The sequence below is a fragment of the Myxocyprinus asiaticus genome, chromosome 8 (genome assembly GCF_019703515.2).
Source record: "Myxocyprinus asiaticus isolate MX2 ecotype Aquarium Trade chromosome 8, UBuf_Myxa_2, whole genome shotgun sequence".
In the NCBI taxonomy this organism is placed as follows: Eukaryota; Metazoa; Chordata; class Actinopteri; order Cypriniformes; family Catostomidae; genus Myxocyprinus; species Myxocyprinus asiaticus.
The window spans coordinates 4,305,536-4,326,784 of NC_059351.1; the positions used below are offsets into that span (position 1 = coordinate 4,305,536).

Genomic DNA, 21,249 nt, shown 5'->3' on the forward strand with positions numbered 1-21,249 from the left:
AGAAATGAATGCGTTAAGTTTCCCAGCCCTAATATATACTGTATATAATACATATACACACGAATGTATCATTTATAGTTAAGGTTTCGTGCACCAAAATCAGTCGTAATTTAGTTTTTCATGAATATTTTCCACCATTTATTTGATCCTTTGTATTTTAACAGGACATTTTTGGTTACTGTACATTTAAGTCCTCTATTTAAACTCTTCACATATGAAACGAGTAACAACACTTGCATGTTGTGGGTTTTCTGTCTGTCCAATATAGTTTGCAGAATTTTTTTTTTTTTTGCAGTTTAGTCTCAACAAATGGCTTTTTGGACTGGAGAGATATTTCTGAGTTCAGAAAGTTAGAATATGTTTACATTCATTACAGCAACCTGTCTTATTTTAAAAGATCAAAGAAAATGTATTTTTTTATTTGACCCCTTTACAAGACCACTTAAGTATGAGCAGAACAAAGTCTGACCTAACAATCACACATGCTTCAGCTTTTCAACTTTTTCCCTTTCATTGTAAAAAAATATATATATATGCAAAAGCTTGAAGGTGATGGTGAATTCCAAAAAGACTGAAGCACTGAAGTGAATGACACAAGTTCGCTTCAGTGAGGAACTGTTTTAAATATCTACTTTTTATAAACAGTTCACAACTTAACAGCTAGATAAAAGCCAAAAAAGAAGGTAACATGCTCTGAAAGGCCTGTACGCTCACAGAGCATGCACTCACACTATACGAATTGGAATAGAATGAGCCCTTTTCTTTGTTAGATGAGAATGTTCATTATGTTCATTAGACACTGCCAAAAACTTCACAATGCATTTTAAACATCCATGTCAAAATACAGCCTGAGGGCAGACATGATTATTTGTTACAATGCCAGAATACACAGTACTGAAGGGATCTGATCATACTGGTCAAATCAGACTGAATGGCGACTGTTTTAGCTATGATCCATATGTTGCTTTTCAGGGAAGTAAATCTCCATTAGGGAGCTGAAAAAGAACAACAGCATAAATCAATCTATGGAAAACCAAAACAACCATTAACTGAGTTTATTTAAGTGTTGGACATTAATAATAATAAAAATAATATTTAAATTATGGGGTATGTAGACATACATTATGAAAATATCACATGAATGCCATAATTCAATATAGGAAACAAACTTCCAGTAAGAACAATATTAATGTACATTTTATTTATGCCTGTTTCATGCAAAAGAACATCACGGATAAGTTTCATATTCTGTAAAATCATACTTGCCTTATATAATCTTAAACTTGGACTAACGGGTGGGGGGGGGGGGGGGGGGGGTCACTGGTCTTTAAAAGAAATGACTAGGGTCATTGTGTGCAAAGAAAAAAATGATTAAAAGGCAATTCATTCGCTGACTTCAGTATGTTATTGCAATGGGCCACAAAAACCAAACTTTAAAGATGTAAAACCATTCAAACCAAAGATTTTTATGTGTTATATACATATCAGAACCAATCAGAAAAGTAACAAAAACTTATAAAGTGTTTTTATACCATGACATAAAATGTTCCATATGACTTTCTGATGGTGATATATAGTTGAATAGTTTTTGGTCGATCAGAGTTACTGTATTTGGGTCTGTTGTGTCTTTCTAAAAGAGGGCATGCCTGTATCAAACTGGTATTACTTGTGTGAGGTTTAAAAATTTATGCTCAAGCACATGTGGATGGGGTATGTATGTATAACCTAAACTTAGAGCAAATGGAATTTATAACCTACAGAATGAATTTAGGGTACAAAGGGGCTAAAGCTTTGATTTGATTTTCTCCTAAAACACTAAATAGAAACAACAAAATTAGTGATGTCCCGATACCGATACTGGTATATATATACTTGTATGTATATATATATATATATATATATATATATATATATATATATATATATATATATATATATATATATATTAGTTGATTAAATTGCTGCCTTTAGCAGTTTAAATTCCCTCGGAGTCCAGCCTGATCTCACATAAAAATCGGTGAGTGTGTGCCGATTTTTCTTTAGCCGAAATCAGTATATGTTGACCGAATTTGAAAACACTGCCTCCAGAGGATAAAGCGGTAAGTGTTTCAGAGCATATAAACAAGTGTGACATCCATTTACATCCAGGAGAGGTCGCCAGAAGCCAGTTGTAAAAATAATTGCTTTCAGCTGAACAGGGTGTTAAACAGTGAAGGCAGTCTGCGCTTCCTCAACTGTGAATCATGAGATCATGAAGCAGCATTTCTGGGTAAATCGTCCAAATAAGAGTTCAATTTACATAGACAAAAATATGACAGAAATATATCACTACTCTATAGTTATGTATTATTTACTATAATAATAAAATAATAATTGTATTATATTAAGCAATACCTCACATCTGTGATGCTTTTCCTGATCCATGAGATCATTGCATGTAATGTGTAAAATTTGATTAAAATGAATGGGAGAAATTGGAACGCCCAACGGCAGCCAACGGTCAACGGATGTAGAAAGGAAGTCCCACCTTACAGGTAAAAGAGCCAATCACCTTTTAGATACAGACATTGCCTGTCAATCATCTCGAGAACGCGCATGCGTATTACCTATACAAGCCGGGAAAATTCCGTTTTAGCGTAATATGAGGTAAAGAAGCCAAATTTATGATTCCAATATTATACAGTTTTATTGCTTTATGTTGAAATAAAGCCTCCCGTGAGCGTTCCAAAGATGGCAGTGGACTGACTTGCTAGAAAGACTTTGTTTTAAGGTCATTTGATCTAATATTTAATCATTTTTAAAATATAGTAACTGTATGTAGCTGATTAGGATCCCTGAAATGATCACATTTATTTTAAAACAAAATACTTATTTGCCATTTTCAGTTTTATTCAAGGTGTTTAAATCGAATAAGTAAGGGATACTGTACAATCAGCCAGTTATCGCAAAATAAACCCCGACAGACAGACTGATCAAGGTGTCCTGAAGAGGTTTATTTTGCTATAACAACCGGCTGACTACCCACTAATTTTACATAAATAAATTCAGTGACTTAAAATATTGATTTGCGTTGAAATTATGTAATTGTGTGACAAGAAATAAATCACTGAACTGCTAAAATCCACCTCTAATCTCTGAGATTTTTTGGTGTTTATTTTGTAATCAATGAACATCTGACTGCTCATATTATGCATCTTATTACAAGACTACTTGCCCAACAAATATATGAAAGCACATGAAACATTGATGAGTTGTAATGACTTTATTAGCTTAATTGCACAGAACACACAGTGATCAAAGAAGCAGGAAATATGACTCACAAATACCCAGATGAGCGGTCTGTTACGTGGAGGTGCTGTTGTTACTGAGAAATATCAGACCACTAGATGGCGCCATTGACCAATCAGAATCAAGAATTCTAGAGAGCTGTGTAATAAAAAATTTAAATAACTGTCCAGTAAGTGAAAGGATAGTATTTGGGTTAAAAAGCACCCCATAAAATAGAATAGATTTGTTTTGTGCATAGTCAACACACAAACATGTATTCAACCTTATGTATTGTTATGTAAGAAAGATGTTTATGCAAAGGTGAAGATTGACAGACCTCCATCAGTATGTAACTCATACAGAGCTCCTGTGGCAGTGGATAACCTGTGAAAATGGAAAAATGCAATCATATTATGTTTAAACTGAGAACTGATTTCATAAAACAAACCTTACATCACTCCACTTAACTGTAGCATCTTTCCCCACAAACTTTCCATATCTATCCAGAAACCCATCTGTGAGCAATATCATCTATGCCAAACAGACTACTGTATGTCACCTCAACTGACGGTACAAATATAACCATAAAGGTTTTGTGTGGTGCTCTTTTTCCTACACTGAGCATACTGGAGGATCTGTAGTTCTGTCTTCTGCTCTCAGGGTCATGGCATCTCTGATACCACACTTCCTCTTTGAGATCTACCACAATCCTAACAACAAGAAAGAAGAAAAGCATTCTCAATATGTTACAGACTGTCACGAGCAGTGCTCATGGTTAAAAGTCCCACGTTATGCACCAAATCTTAATTTCTCAGGTTATTATTGGGATTTTGGTTGCACAATAAACTGCTTTTGGGGTTTTATTCATTTTGGTCTCTTTTAGCCTCAATAGCCTCTTTTCCACCATCAGGCCGAACTGTTCTTGTTTGCGAAACCGTTTCATTCTGTGCCGATCCGGGCCAGCTGGCACAGTTCCGGATTTGTTTTCCACTGTGGTGCTGAAAACAGACTTCAAATGTACACAAGAAATACGTCAGTCATTACCTTGGGAGTTTAAGGACCACGTGAGAAGAGATAGTGTGCTTGGCCAGCTACAGAAAAAAAAAACTAGTAACCTTGGCAACTGACAAGTGACCAATCGTGAGTTGCGACGTCACTAAAGGCATTTCACCAGCACAGTTGAGCACGGTTGTCTAACCGGGATGAGAATTACGGGCCGAGAACGGTTTCTAATCGTGCCGTGCCGAATCGTGCCTAGGTGGAAAAGCTACTGTAACCATTCCTCACCGTGCTCAGAACCGTTCAGCCCGATGGTGAAAAAAAGACTAATGTCTGTGGCCATCATAGTAAGGAAAGACGAAAATGTTTTTTAAATTATTATTTTTTTTCTCCCCTTTTCTCCCTAGTTTGGAATGCCCAATTCCCACTACTTAGTAGGTCCTCGTGGTGGTGCGGTTACTCACCTCAATCCGGGTGGTTGAGGACAAGTCTCAGTTGCCTCCGCTTCTGAGACAGTCAATCCACGCATCTTATCAAGTGACTCGATGAGCATGACACCGTGGAGACTCTCAGCATGTGGAGGCTCATGCTACTCACTGCGATCCACGCACAACTTACCACGTGCCTCAATGAGAGCGAGAACCACTAATCATGACCACGAGGAGGTTACCCCATGTGACTCTACCCTCCCTAGCAACCGGGCCAATTTGGTTGCTTAGGAGACCTGGCTGGAGTCACATGTTTTTTAATTTTCTACAAAACGATTAAAAAAAACAAAACTATTGGCTGATTATTCAGTTATTGGCCTTTTCCACCGCCTTAGTTATCGGTATATGCAAAATCCACTATCGGTTGACCTCTAATTTGTAGACGTTTATTTTTTTCTTCAAAACTCTCAATTCCCCACTAAATAACTTATCACAGGTTGTCCTGTTGGTTAGGTCAGAAGTTGACATTTCGGACAGCTCTAACAAACAGAGCAATTAAATCATCATAGAGCCTCCGTGTTCACACTCTTTGGAGAAGTCAACCTAGGAAAGGCTACCTTTTGATAACTAGAATAAAAAAATGACGTTTCACCTTTAACATAAGGTCGCTGCACCCCGACCAGAGCACCCATTTGTTTCTTTCAAAGGCAGACACAAAGATTTTGGACTTGGGATAGTGGTTTATGTCAGTAAGCATTTCAACGGCTCTGGCTTTACCTACCAAGCAGTCAACATGACTCTATTAATATTAATAAGCATTCGCAGTAGTAGGATCAGAGCCCTTCTGCTAAGGGGAGCCTACAAGGTTAGCAAAGCCATGTGGCGAGGAGACCAGAGGTCATACTTTTTGAATGAATGTTAATTGAGGAGATGCTTGAGTGTGCTGAATTAACTGCTCTTGTGAGGAAACAGCTCATCACTTAATAAACTGGCGCATTATTTTGAACGAAAAATTGAGCTGGTTCGCGCTTTGCGTTATTAAAATTAAACAGTGTGTCTACAGGTATAGTTCGATTTTTACAATGAATATGTCACAGGAATTATAGCTCAAATGTTTTTGGAAATTCATTATGTGTAATTGTTGTATTAAATGTCGAAGTATAATGATCTTTAGCTGATGCTGTCATTCTGTGGAATTGTTTTGCTTTAGGGTCATTGTTTGTTATACAGCATGTGTTTTGGTGTATCTTTAAACCCGACTTAATATACTATATATTACATACTCTATACTGCTCCACTACATACTACACATATTATGCAACCTACTCTATACTACACCACACTGTACTGCATAATCAATACTGCACCACTATATTCTACACATACTATACAATCTACTCTATATTACACCACACTATACTGCATAATCAATACTGCATCACTATATACTACATACTCTATACTGCATACTTTTTATTGCTCCACTATATACTACACATACTATGCAATCTACTCTATACTACACTACACTATACTGCATAATCAATACTGTACCACTATATACTACATACTCTATAGTGCACTCTATACTGCTCCACTATATTCTACACATACTATACAATCTACTCTATACTACACCACAGGTATACTGCATAATCAATACTGCACCACTATATACTACATACTCTATAATGCTCCATTATATACTACACATACTATGCAATCTACTCTATACTACACCACACTATATTGCATAATCAATACTGCACCACTATATACTACATACTCTATACTGCATACTATATACTGCTCCACTATATTCTACACATACTATACAATCTACTCTATACTACACCACACTATACTACATAATCAATACTGCACCACTATATTCTACACATACTATACAATCTACTCTATACTACCACTCTATAGTGCATACTCTGTACTGCTCCTCTATATTCTACACATACTATACAATCTACTCTATACTACACTGCATAATCAATACTGCACCACTATATACTACATACTCTATACTGCTCCTCTATATTCTACACATACTATACAATCTACTCTATACTACCACTATATACTACATACTCTATACTACACCACACTATACTGCATAATAAATACTGCACCACTATATACTACATACTCTATACTGCATACTCTGTACTGCTCCACTATATTCTACATATACTATACAATCTACTCTATACTACACCACACTATACTGGCCATAACAAAGAAATACTTTTCTATCTTTCCATCTAACTTTTAACCAACTGTTCAAACAGTCATTGTAAAAAAAAGAAAAAAAAAAAAAAGAAAAAAGAGTCATACTTTGTTGTTAATAAGAGCATATTACATTTTAACTGATTGTGTCTCAAAAGACACTACTACTAGCTATTGTTTACAGCTGTTGATTTGTTGACATGTTTCAGACTGGGTGGATGCAGTGTGGGATTTCGAGTTCACCCACACAGACCCCCTTGACCCTGTTATTGAGGAGGAGATAAAGGAAGACCCTGATGTTTTCAAAACAGTTTACATGCAGCTGCTGCCCTTCTCCACTGATGATGATGACAACACTCAGGTATGACATGTGATGATGCCATAATTTCATTATGCTTCACCTTTATTACACAAAAATAAATGGCTCAGATTGTGACGCAGTGTATCATGAAACTCACTTGATTCCTTGGTATTTTGTTTTTCCTTTAGAGTTTCTGGGTCCTGTTTGGTGAGAATGGCGTTTCTACAAAAGCTTTGGTGGCTGTCTTGTCGTACTTCATCCTTAGTGCAAAAACCAAAAGCCCCAGTCTTGAGCAAAGAATGCGGTCTACAGGCAGCCTCCCTATATTTGCTGCTGTTGAAAATGCCAGGTCAGTTTCCAATGCCTGCCTCAGACTGCAGTACTGTATTCAATCTTAATGCATGACATAAATTAATTTCAGGTTGTTTAATGGTGATGACTTGTGCTGCATGATAAATGAGTTCTTAAACAAACAAAGATTTAATTTTAGAAGAATATCTCAGCACTGTAGGTCCATACAATGCAAGTGAATGGTAACCAGAACTTTGAAGCTCCAAAACGCACATAATGGCAGCATAAAAGTAATCCATACAATTCCAGTGGTTTAATCCATGTCCTCTGAAGTGATCTAATTTATTCTGAGTGACAACAGACCAAAATGTAACTCCTCTTTCACACTTCTGCCATACATTCCCTCACATCTGTATATAACAGATTTGTATTTGTACATATATATATATATATATATATATATATATATATATATATATATATATATATATATATATATATATACTGTATACAGTGCATCCGGAAAGTATTCATAGCGCTTCACTTTTTTCACATTTTGTTATGTTACAGCCTTATTCCAAAATGGATTAAATTCAGTATTTTCCTCAAAATTCTACAAACAATACCCCATAATGACAACGTGAAAGAAGTTTGTTTGAAATCTTTGCAAATGTATAAAAAAGAAAAATAAATAAAAATAAATAAAAAAAATCACATGTACATAAGTATTCACAGCCTTTGCTCAATACTTTGTTGAAGCACCTTTGGCACCAATTACAACCTCAAGTCTTTTTGAGTATGATGCTACAAGCTTGGCACACCTATTTTTGGGCAGTTTCTCCCATTCTTCTTTGCAGGACCTCTCAAGCTCCATCAGGTTGGATGGGGAGCGTCGGTGCACAGCCATTTTCAGATCTCTCCAGAGATGTTCAATCAGGTTCAAGTCTGGGCTCTGGCTGGGCCACTCAAGGACATTCACAGCATTGTCCCGGAGCCACTCCTTTGTTATCTTGGCTGTGTGCTTAGGGTCGTTGTCCTGTTGGAAGATGAACCTTTGCCCCAGTCTGAGGTCCAGAGCGCTCTGGAGCAGGTTTTCATCAAGGATGTCTCTGTACATTGCTGCATTCAACTTTCCCTCGATCCTGACTAGTCTCCCAGTTCCTGCCGCTGAAATACATCCCCACAGCATGATGCTGCCACCACCATGCTTCACTGTAGGGATGGTATTGGCCAGGTGATGAGCGGTGCCTGGCTTCCTCCAGACATGATGCTTGCCATTCAGGCCAAAGAGTTCAATCTTTGTTTCTCATGGTCTGAGAGTCCTTCAGGTGCCTTTTGGCAAACTCCAGGCGGGCTGTCATGTGCCTTTTACTGAGGAGTGGCTTCCGTCTGGCCACTCTACCATATAGGCCTGATTGGTGGTGTGCTGCAGAGATGGTTGTTCTTCTGGAAGTTTCTCCTCTCTCCACAGAGAAATGCTGGAGCTCTGTCAGAGTGACCATCGGGGTCTTGGTCACCTCCCTGACTAAGGCCCTTCTCCCCTGATCGCTCAGTTTGGCTGTGCGGCCAGCTCTAGGAAGAGTTCTGGTGGTTCCAAACTTCTTCCATTTACGGATGATGGAGGCCACTGTGCTCATTGGGACCTTCAATGCTGCAGAAATTTTTCTGTACCCTTCCCCAGATCTGTGCCTCGATAAAATCCTGTCTCGGAGGTCTACAGACAATTCCTTGGACTTCATGGCTTGGTTTGTGCTCTGACATGCACTGTTAACTGTGGGACCTTATATAGACAGGTGTGTGCCTTTCCAAATCATGTCCAATCAACTGAATTTACCACATGTGGACTCCAATCAAGTTGTAGAAACATCTCAAGGATGATCAGTGGAAACAGGATGCACCTGAGCTCAATTTTGAGTATCATGGCAAAGGCTGTGAATACTTATGTACATGTGATTTTTTCGTTTTTATTTTTAATACATTTGCAAAGATTTCAAACAAACTTCTTTCACGTTGTCATTATGGGGTATTGTTTGTAGAATTTTGAGGAAAATACTGAATTTAATCCATTTTGGAATAAGGCTGTAACATAACAAAATGTGAAAAAAGTGAAGCGCTGTGAATACTTTCCGGATGCACTGTATATTTTTGTCTTATTGTGTGTTTCTATATATACTTATATTATCTATTCACTTTTTATTTTTATGCTATTTTTTATTATTATCTCTGTCTTGTCATTGTATTGTTTGTGTACTGGAATCTTCTCACCTAGACAAATTTATTGTATGTGTAAGCATACTTGGCAATAAAGCTCATTTTGATTCTGATAAATCTTGACATCAGGCCATCATGATTTCAAGCTCGAGTACACTTCCTAGTGCCATCTAGTGCTCTGTGCATTCGTCAAGTGCTTGGAAGTGTAATCGAGTCATTAGATTATGATGTTTTTGATGGTGAAATCATAATGCAGGCCGCAAAAGATGGCTAGAGGGCCGCTGCGGTCCGCTTCCCGTGTGTTGAGTAGTGCTGTTATAAAGGGTAAAAGATACACTACAAATGACTCACTTTGGGGGTTGAAAAATTTTGACATTACATTTGTGGAATAATATTTTTGCTTTGTTTGTTTTTGAAATTTGAGTAAAAACTAAACTCTTTGTTCTTAAAATCACTCAAATGTGTATTAAAAACTTACTTTGACTGTTTACTGAGGTTTTAGATGATTCACATCACTAGAATGTCTTGCTGGTCAGGGGGGTTAAATCAATTTAATTGCAATTGTAGGCTAGATACTGGAAGTCATTATGCCCAGTTTGGATTATTTAATCAGTTTATTTATTTTACTTTTTGTCCATCTTTAGGGAGTGTTGCAAATAAAGTGTTCCATCAGATCCTTTTTGATACCTTTCTGAACATGCCCCTGAAATGCTGGCCTCAAGACACTGTCAAGAAGTGCAAGAAAGATTCTCTGAAAAGCTCCCAAGGTGACTCCAAAAGTGGGAAACGATCCAAACCCCGAAAGAAAGTGTCTGACGATGTATAGTGGTTTCATTTTGTTCGTTGAATGCATGTGTGGCATTGTATTTGTAACTTAACCTATATCATTTTATTGATCATTCCACTCATTCCACTAAATACGTGTACAAAGCACATTGGAAATAGACATGTTAAATGTACTTTTCTCTACTCTGACTAACCCATTGTGGGAGCTGACCTCCAAAGACTTTATTTTGATCTGTGTCAGTGTGATAAACGTAATGTCCATATGGGTTGTAATCTTAAGTGTGTATTTTATGGTGTGTTTTTTTTCCTCCAACAGATGGAGATCGATGTTGATGAAGATGATGAAATGGAAGGGATGTACTTTTCGGCACAGGATTTGCTGAAAATAAGGGAGGGCATTGTTATGCTGGTTTGCACATTCCTGAGACTTCTAGAGAAATGTTCGCTTTGAGACAAACCTCAGAGTACTGACAGCTGTGTTCAGGTCAGTAAATGATGATGGTGATGCATTTGACTAAAAGAGCAAATTTTAATAACAAACCGAAATCCATATATTTAACACACATGCCTTATGTTTTAGTAGTGTTGGGTGTTGACATGGGTCATAAAATAGTTTAAAGTTTTTTAGGCACAGCTGTTCATTTGACTTCTCCATTAAAGTGCCAGATCATCCCTTTTGCCAAGTTTTGGGTCATCAGAGCAGGGGCCTCATTTATAAAGCGTGCGTATGATCAGATTTGATCCTAAATTCCATGGATTTGATCCTATGTCAAAAGTGAGGAATATATCAAGATTTATAATGGCAGAAACTAACATGAAAATGTTCTTATGTGTATGTCAACTGACAAGCATGGTTACAAACGTTTGTTGTGCTTTTGCTCCAGTGCCAGTGCACTCTGATATTTTATTTTATTTTTAGTGATGCAAATACAAGTCAGTGACTGACTGAATTTATTAACAAAGGAGTGAGCACGTTTACGTGCAAAAAAATATTCTGATATGAGTCAGAATGTGGTCTTATTTAGATAATGCATGCGTAATGTACATTTTTTATTTTGGATATCCACTGTAACAGAATATTTGTCCTCATCTGCACATTTTTGTAATAAATTAACAGCGCAGTTAGTTGATACACTGTAAAATCTAATTAGTTGACCTTACTTACATTTTTCAAGGCAACCGGTTTGAATGCTTTTTCTAAGTGAACATACTTATTTGGCTCAAGTAAACTGAACGTAATTTTTTAAGTAACGTTAACTAGTTACAAGTAAGCTTAACTCATCTATGATTAAAGTATAGTAGCTTTGATTTAATTATTTAAATTGGGTTATTACATGTCTTATAAAAAAGATATGAAGGATAAGGGAAATTATGACTAGACTCTAAGTTAGCCATATGGCACACTGGACTCTACTTCATAGTGCACATAAATCTGCCCTTTGTAAAGTACAACTGAGTAAAGAAGAATGGCTTAAACTAAACAGGCTCCAATTTCACCAGAGGTAACACTTATCACCCTCATGGTGACTTAACTGAAATCTCAATTATCAACCAGCTACAACAGAACAACTACAATAGTCATAAGAATTAAAACTAAATACATTTTTCAATAAAAAACTATTATTTTACTTCATAAGTTCCCTTGTTTTGACCAAACAAACATAATTTATTCAAGCACAAGGGTTTATGGGTATTCCACACAGCCGCAATTTTGTTCTTGGTAATTTTAAGTTAGTAGTACTCGAAGCCAAATTTTAAAGAACTTATGTATTTGAGTTATGATTCCAAAATGTGACATTTCAAGTAATGTTTAAATAGGACCACTTAAATGTTTTTATTAATGACAATTTTAGGATTTAGAGAGTAACTGTAATTTAATTTAAACTAGTAAGAATAGTAAAAATGTAAGATTTAGTTGAGTAAACTATTTTTTATAATTTGAGATTACTATTAGTGTTTACAGTGTACGTGGGGCTGTCTGCGTGCAACACGCTGAACTCAACAAAAGCACTTTGAAATGCACTCGAAACCTACTTATCAACACAACTATTTGCAAAATAGGTGTTAATAAAGCAACGCAAAACAATGTAATATAAAGATGTCTTTTAGGTATTTAGAAGTTCCTCATGCAGTCATATGAATGTATCAGAAGGTAATGTCTAAGACTAAAGGCTGTATTATACGGGGCAGATGCATAACACATTGGCACACAACAGTGTTCTGCTGTAAAGCTCCCTATAATGTTTGATAATGATTAAACGCATACTGTATGAATAAACCAAACAAGGTTTAGAGGTTTGCTTATTAAAAAGTTCAAATCAACACCTTCTCTCAATTGAAAATAGTAAACTGGTGGAAACTTTGGTGACAAGAAAGTAATCCAAGGTTCTGGCTACTACTAGTGTATGAACATTGACAATTTTAAGTGCGAAAGCCACTTAAAGGACTTGAGACCGTGCTTGAGCTCTGAGGTAACTAGAAATAATTAACACAATTTTATAACAGTTTTTCTTTAATGATTGTATACATTTCTCTACTTTGATCAATGCTAAAAAACCATTCAACACAGCCAATTAAACAGGCTCGTAATTTTGCAGAACAGTTCAATTTCATTACATAATGAAGCAATGTATTCTTTTCTGTTAATACATTTATTTAAAATAAATGGAACAAAACTATAGACAAGCTATTTATTTCATTACACATTCAACAATAGACGGTTTGTCATTAATGTTCCACAATGGAGGCTCTTTTTCCTTGTGTTTTATTGATGCCTCTAATTTCTCTCTGGCCAGTTTTCTTAAGCTATGGGATCCATTTGTGCCAATATGCCTAAATATCTCTCCAAGAGTTACTTTGCCATGAAGATTTTGGCTTTTTTCCCCCATATCTGGATAATGGAAATGGACAAAGTCCTAAACCACAAGAAAATCTTTGTTCAGCTTGGTCCTGCTCTTCCTCTGGAAAGAAGATGTGTAATTTATCTGTAAAAAATAAAATAAAAATGAAGAACAGGCTTGCTATATTGTATGGCCCCAAGACAGCACAACACATGGTGATGTTGGGTCCTCTTTGACCAGTGACATTAACTGTGTCATGCTGGCCAATCAATTCTTTCATCTTCCTCTTTTGAAGTCACTTCAGATCTATTCGCATTAAATTGAATTCTCTGTCAAGCCTCTCAAGTAGAGACCATGATTCATAACAGGGTCAAATAAAGTACGTCCCTGTCAGTTTAATATTTATTTCATCAAGCCTCTTCAGAACACTGACTACAAAACCGGAGACCTCTGCCATTGAGGTCACATATCCACTTTAATTCATCTTGCAAAAAATAGGTTTTGATTCTGCGGACATTGTTCAATAAGGGATAGTAGGGTAATAAGATCATTTGCCTTTGAATGTGAAAACAATTACAACTTAATAACTTTCCAGATCTTTTGCTGTTCTTATAATCTTTGGCTTACAAGTATCTAACCAACCAGAAATGTTAATATTCAGAATGTTTTAATGTTTTTAAGTGTTTTTGTGTTTTTTCTGTTTTAGTCAATTTAAGGTAGTCATCCAAATGTATACAGTGAGCAAAGGACTGAAATAGAGAGAAACTTCTATAAAATATGTGTAACAACCACCAGGGACTGAAAATATTCCAAGAATCGAAAACTGAAAGCAAGCTAAAATTTTGCTGAACGTAACCGTAAATGTGAACAAAGTCTCTTTCAATTGTTCCGGAGTGAAAATATTATTTGTAGATGCTGGTAACTGGTTAATAACTGGTTAATTTTGTACAGTTTTTTTTTTTCATGAAACCAGTCTAAATAGTCAGAATGACACCACTTCCTGCTGCCCAAAAAATTTGGCTTTTCTCTTTGTAGATATAAAAAGCATGTGCTTTGATTCTGAAGGAAACTGCTGTCACACATTTCTTTACCTTAATGCACAGTGTGGATGAAGCCTTCTGTGACATGCTGAAGACCTTTTAGACAACTACACTTCCGGTCAAAAGTTTTGAATCACTTGACTGAAATGTTTCTCATGATCTTAAAAATCTTTTGATCTGAAGGCGTATGCTTAAATGTTTGAAATTAGTTTTGTAGACAAAAATATAATTGTGCCACCATATTAATTTATTTCATTATAAAACTAAAATTTAATAAAAAATAAAAAAAGTTTGATGACTTGGACCAAATAATAAAGAAAAGCAGCCCCCTCTTTAGAGCTGGGGAGGGGGACAAGGAGAGGGAAGGATCAAAATTGGGCAGCAGTGAGAGAGAGAGAGGAGAGAGAGGAAATACTTGGTTTGCCGGCACCCAGATTCGCTGTCGCCCAGCCCTCTGCCACTCCCCGACCTGGGCGGATGGCCACGACTGCTCCTCGGTCGGCTGGTAGTGGCGAGGACTCCACGATAGCACATCCCTCCTCTTTCCCGGGTTTCGGCACCAATGAAACAAGGTTTAAAATGGGCAAGGAGGAGGTGGGAATCAGACGAACCATCAAAGTAATATTAAATGTAAAAATTAAAACATAAAGACAAAACACAAACGCACACACGGCAACTGCATGTGGCTCTCTCTCTCCCAAACTGCCAAATATAGATGCTGCCGGGTTTTGACTGAAAAGCAGAACTGTTATTAAAACAACTAAATAAAATAAAATAATTGAATAATTAAAGCGATGCTAGTTAGTCTAGACAGAAGAGAACTAAGATGGAAGAGGAAGGGTATATGATTCAAGCAGTCAGCCAGCTGCAGCAAGGGTGCTGGACAGTATGGGAGGGTACATCTAATAGAGTTTTAGTATGGGCTGAACTGTGGAAGATACCTCAGGCCAGGCTAAGTTTTCTAATAAGATCCACCTATGACAGTCTTCCAAGCCCTGGAAGTTTGTCTCTGTGGTATGGTAAAGAGTGGAGTTGTCCCCTCTGCAAGGCCCCAAGAACAAATCTGCAGCACATGTTGGCTGGGTGCAAGACCGCCTTGGCACTGGCACTCTCCTTGCCAGTGTAGCGCCCATAGAACATCTATGGGACCGCTGTGTTGTGCATTTTGTTGCTTACATTGTAGGCTCCCTTGGTAGAAACTGCTCTGGGATGCGTCAAGCACTATGGACATGGATTAAATTGCCTTTATGTGCTTTTTGGAGCTTCAAGGTTTTGGTCACCATTCATTTGCATTGTATGGATCTACAGAGCTGAGATATTCTTCTAAAAATCTTCATTTGTGTTCTGCAGAAGAAAGAAATCATGTTGAGTAAATAATGAGAGGATTTTCATTTTTGGGTGAACTTTTCCTTTAAGGCGTGACCTCTTTGCTGAACACTGATTGGCTGTTTGCTACGAGGTTGCTAAGGGAGATCAAGACGCGTCGCAGTGGAACGTTCCTAAGCTTTCTACAAGTAAAAATGAAGGCAGGTATTTTTTTTATTTTTATAAAATGACTGAATGTCCAGTTTCATTTGAAAGGAATACCGCTATTTGAAGTGCATATGTGCACTCGGGAATTAAAACTATCAGCTAGTTTCTTAAAAGCATCACACTCAGTATTAGCACGATGGCTAGTTAGCTTCATAACAATGCCTTTTGGCTCTGAAAATAAATGCACGCAAATAAAATTGAATATACAACAGCAATATATTTATACAAATTACCTTGTCGAGTTCATAAAAAACGTCTGCTAACAATACAAATGTACAAGTAAGGGAAAGGACCGTTGCCATGCTATATTTGTTTATTTTATCCTTATATATTATGGCTGCGATTGATTTCTTGTTTTGTCTATTTTTTCAGCGTGTTTTTACGCTGTCAGAAAAGTCCTGGTCGGGATCATGTTTGCAATACAAATGGCAGAAAACAGTTGGCAACTATCTTGCAGTTGCAGGGTGAGTGAGTGACTGTTTGCTTTCTGGTTTATTAGCCATGAAATCATGGGCGTAGAATACTAGGGGGATGTGGGGTTCATGTCCCCCTCAAATTCAATAAAGCCAAAGTTTGTCCCCCAACACTTTTTAACAGGGCAGATGTGTTTACGCTGTGTCTTTCATACAGCAAATATCTAAATGTGTAAATGCAAAAGTTAAAATTAACTGGTCATTCGTGTAATTAATTCAATTAAAATGTTTAATCGACTGAGAGCCCTAAAAATATATCTCTTAAATATTTATGTTCATCTTGCACTAATCATTCTGTCCCCCTCACTTTTGAAATGATTGCTGCACCCCTGCATGAAGTGTTCATAATCTTGTTACGTAAAGTATGAGGGAACAGTTATTTATCTCATATTTTAAACATCCAATTCACAGCCCTGACAATTTTGTAAAAATCTTTGATCGACATGGACAGAAGGTGAATGAAGTAAATCTCCCTGGGTAAGTGAGCTTACAGGCATTTGCAGCCATTTATATCAGGGCAAAGTTGTCGTGAAGTCTACCTGAGACTCACTGTCATAAATACAGACAGTGAAGTTTTTTGTTAATTTTGCTTGTAATATAAATGTAATATTAATCTAAATGATATATGCTTACAGATTACAGGCACCGATGTTCTCTTTCTGTTGTAGCTCATACTGTTTTGTGTGTGTGCAGGGGTTGTGTATCTCTGGACTGGGATAAAGATGGTGATATCTTGGCTGTCATCGCTGAAAAGTCCAGTTCCGTTTACTTGTGGGATGCCAATGTCAACAAAACTTCACAGCTGGACAGTGGGATGAGGTATGTGTTTGAGACATAGAGAACGCGTTTTTAAATGTTTTTATTTCCTCCCAATTTGGAATGCCCAATTCCCACTACTTAGTAGGACCTTAGTAGGACAAGTCTTAGTTGCCTCCGCTTCTGAGACCGTCAATCTACACCTCTTATCACGTGGCTCGCTGTGCATGACACCGTGGAGACTCCGCATGTGGAGGCTCATGCTATTCTCCGCGATCCACGCACAATTTACCACATGCCCCATTGAGAGCGAGAACCACTAATTGCGACCACGAGGAGGTTACCCCATGTGACTTTACCCTCCCTAGCAACCTGGCCAATTTGGTTGCTTAGGAGACCTGGCTGGAGTCACTCAGCACACCCTGGATTTGAACTCATGACTCCAGAGGTGGTAGTCAGCGTCAATACTAGCTGAGCTACCCAGACCCCGAAGAACACATGTTTTTGAGTATAAACTCTTGTATACATCTTGTTGTTAAGGTGATGCCTCTTTTTGGTTGCTGTATTTTGTGGTCACCACAGAGATCAGATGTCCTTCCTGCTCTGGTCCAAAAATGGGCCACTGTTGGCCGTTGGCACATCTAAAGGAAACCTTCTCATCTACAACCAGCAAACCTCACGCAAAATTCCTGTTCTGGGTAAAGCCTTATTGCTCCTATATCGGCTTAGTGCGATGAATGTTTTGGAACAATATAAGCGCTGTTCCACCATCGGGCCGAACCGTTCTGAGCCTGATGAGTAGCAGTTCCAGTAACATTTCCACTTGAGCATGGTTTGGCATGATACCATTTCAAACCGTTCCCGGCCCGCATTTGTCACCACGGTTAGCCATTCTAATGCAGGACAGAGTTCTGGTGAAATGCCTACAGCGATGTGGCGACTCTCAATTGGTTACTTGCTCAGCCAGTCCATTCTAATTCTGATTTTGCAGCAACACAGTGGAAAAAGAAACCCTAACTATACCATTAAGGCCGGATCGGTACAGAACTGCATGATTCGTCCCGATGGTGGAAAAGCAGCTTATGTATTGTTAAAAGTCCTGATTTGAACGGAATGCTGTGTGAATAAGTACAACACATCTTGCATGCTAATGTGTAGGTAAGCATACAAAGAAAATCACATGTGGCTGTTGGAGCTCTCAGAACCTCCTGGCTTTGGGCAGTGAAGACCGCAGCATAACCATCAGCAACCATGAGGGAGACACTGTTCGACAGGTATGTGTGGGTGTGTCAGAAAGAGAGGGATTTAGAAGCTCCCATCAATAGCAAGCACAGTTTTTAATGTTATTAATCTCTGTCCCTTAGACTTCCGTGAGGGCAGACCCTGCAGATGTTCAGTTCTCAGTGATGAAAACAGATGAGAGATCATCTCCAGGCGAAAGCACTGTATGTTAACAAGCTCGTTAAACGTAGTTATTACTAATGGTCATACTTAAGGTAGGTTTGACAAAAATCTTAGATCATATTATGAGTAATTTTGCATCATGCTAACGGTATATATACAGTAAAAATATATTTGTTTTTGTTGGAAATTCAACAAAAAAAAAATCTGCATTAAATAACAATGAGGTAATGCCTATTTTGGGATAATCCAGTGAATTAAATACTGGATTAAAAGAAGTGGCTAATAAAATTTAATTAATTTCTCTTTTTATTTTGAATGCAAACCAGAAACTAAAATTAATAACAAATGAATAATAATTCTGGCATCAGTGCAAAAACAGAAACTAATGTTATAGAACGAATAGCTCAGACTTTCAGTTCTGATTAGATGAGTCTCGTTTGATGCCTCTGTAAATGCTTCAGATGTAACGAGAAGTGGAGAGAAAATGAAGAAATTCAGACAGCAAGAAAAGGGCACTGATACATTAGAAATTAATTCATGCATTTATTGCTTGGTTTATTCACTTCAGATCTTGATGAGAATGAGAACATGAGACTATAATTCATTAGATGTGTCTTTATGTGAGTGCACTGTGCAACAAGCTTAAGTAATCTTGCACTGATGCATCTTGGGCAATCCTACAAGAATAACCATTTGACTAAATGCCCTTTAACTTGCAGGTGAGTGTGGCTTTGGGGAAGAAGACCCTGTTCCTATTTAACCTGAATGATCCTGATAACCCTATTGAACTGGCCTTCCAGCAGCGCTACGGCAACATCATCTCCTACCGCTGGTACACACACAAATATACACATGAGGTCGGCCGATAGTGGATTTTGCTGATACCAATAACTCAGGTGGTGGAAAAGGAAGATAACAAATGAATTGGCTAATGGTTTTAAAATCGGTTTATAGAATGTAAAAAACAATTCTTAGTCTTTCCTTACTATAACGGGCACAGACATAGTGGCAACAAGAGTCTAAAAGGAATAAAAACCAAATGAAGTTTATTGTGCAACCAAACTTCCAATAATAACCAGAAAAAAAGAAGATCTGGTACATAACGCAGGACTTTAACCTTCTGAGACCCCACGTCCGCATGCGTGGACATTACGTTTTGGCTTCGCTATAGGCTATGCATAATTTAATTTAATTTAAACTGACTGATCTCAGTTCAGGAGACTCTACGCTGTCATTAAAGGGTTAAACTTTCAACGCACAGTCATGTGACAAAACAACATAGCACCGATCTCATTTGAGTTTGTCTTTGAGAGAAACGGCAAGTGTGGTAAGAGTTTTTACATTAAAACCTGTTTGAGTCAAAAGAGTAGTCTCTAGCTTCATCCAATATGCCATTTTAAAAATGTCTATGATTTATCGTGAAACGGCACACTGACCACGTATGTGGACTATTGGCTCATTTTCCTTAACATATCCTACATTCACTGTGTATTATCACATTAAGAATCAATGGATGCAACCAAAAGCTGGAAAATGTTGCTTTCAGAGGCTGTATACAGAGTTAGGATGAAAATAAGGTGCATTTCAAACTGTTCTGAGACCAGTGCAAACAGACAGCACACTGGAGTCATTCCCTAATTAGGGAGCAAGGGTGCTTTCATATGCAGCATTTCCAAGTACATTCACTCCTAATATCCGGTCAAATGTTCAGTTTCAGGCTGCAGATGATGTTTGGACCACTCAACATGTTTGGCAGATATGGGATACTGATAACAGTACATAGATTTAGAATTTTTCTTGCAAAACTTTATTTTAACATGGTTGGCAATGATGGGATGCTGCTGCAAAATTATTTATGCTAATTTCTGATGTAAATCTGTAACGTCTCAAAAACATGAACAACCAACACTCCTGGAGAAAAATCTCACTTTCTATAGCTTGGTATTATTTAAAATTTCCCAACTTAGTCCCACTGTCTACATACTGTATGTGGACATCAATTTTTAGGAAAACTATTTGGTCTAAAAATATATATATATATATATATATATATTTTTTTTTTTTTATTATTTTTTTTAATATATTTCTTAGGGGCTACTAGTTACAAACCAAAAAAGGGAATGGAAAATGCACACAGCAGTCACGCTTGGGTCTCAGGAGGTTAAATTATAAACAAGCCCAAAATTCACCGGAAACTCTTATTTTGAAATTATAGAGACTTAGCTCCGTTACAATGCTCTATATGTAAGTATTTACCAAATTAACCTTTTTATAGCCTATATATTCACCAGACGAAGGGTTATGTGTATGTATGAAACTATATATATCTGTGTGTGTGTGTGTGTGTGTGCATGTGTACACCATATATATACACTGGCGGCCAAAAGTTTAGAATAATGTACATATTTTGCTTTTATGGAAAGAAATTGGTACTTTTATTCACCAAAGTGGCATTCAACTTATCACAGTGTATAGTCAGGACATTAATAACATGAAAAATTACTATTGCAATTTGAAAAAAATGCTCAGAAACTACTTCAAAGAGTTCTCATCAAAAAATCCTCCACGTGCAGCGATGACAGCTTTGCAGATCCTTGGCATTCTAGCTGTCAGTTTGTCCAGATACTCAGGTGACATTTCACCCCACACTTCCTGTAGCACTTGCCATAGATGTGGCTG

The 21,249-nt window shown here is 37.3% G+C and overlaps 1 protein-coding gene across 1 annotated transcript in view; it reads left to right on the forward strand.

Moving 5' to 3' along the window:
• Positions 1-7,431: 7,431 nt before the first annotated feature.
• The window catches only part of LOC127444490 (WD repeat-containing protein 19-like), a 46,146-nt gene continuing 32,328 nt past the window's right edge, over positions 7,432-21,249 (forward strand). Inside the window, exons 1-11 of the mRNA XM_051703861.1 lie at positions 7,432-7,585; positions 10,383-10,505; positions 10,841-11,008; positions 15,821-15,930; positions 16,310-16,401; positions 16,822-16,887; positions 17,104-17,229; positions 17,749-17,864; positions 18,325-18,440; positions 18,531-18,611; positions 19,290-19,402. Of these exons, the coding sequence (XP_051559821.1) occupies positions 15,925-15,930; positions 16,310-16,401; positions 16,822-16,887; positions 17,104-17,229; positions 17,749-17,864; positions 18,325-18,440; positions 18,531-18,611; positions 19,290-19,402 (716 nt within the window). The 5' untranslated portion in view covers positions 7,432-7,585; positions 10,383-10,505; positions 10,841-11,008; positions 15,821-15,924. The remainder of the gene's footprint in view (positions 7,586-10,382; positions 10,506-10,840; positions 11,009-15,820; positions 15,931-16,309; positions 16,402-16,821; positions 16,888-17,103; positions 17,230-17,748; positions 17,865-18,324; positions 18,441-18,530; positions 18,612-19,289; positions 19,403-21,249) is intronic.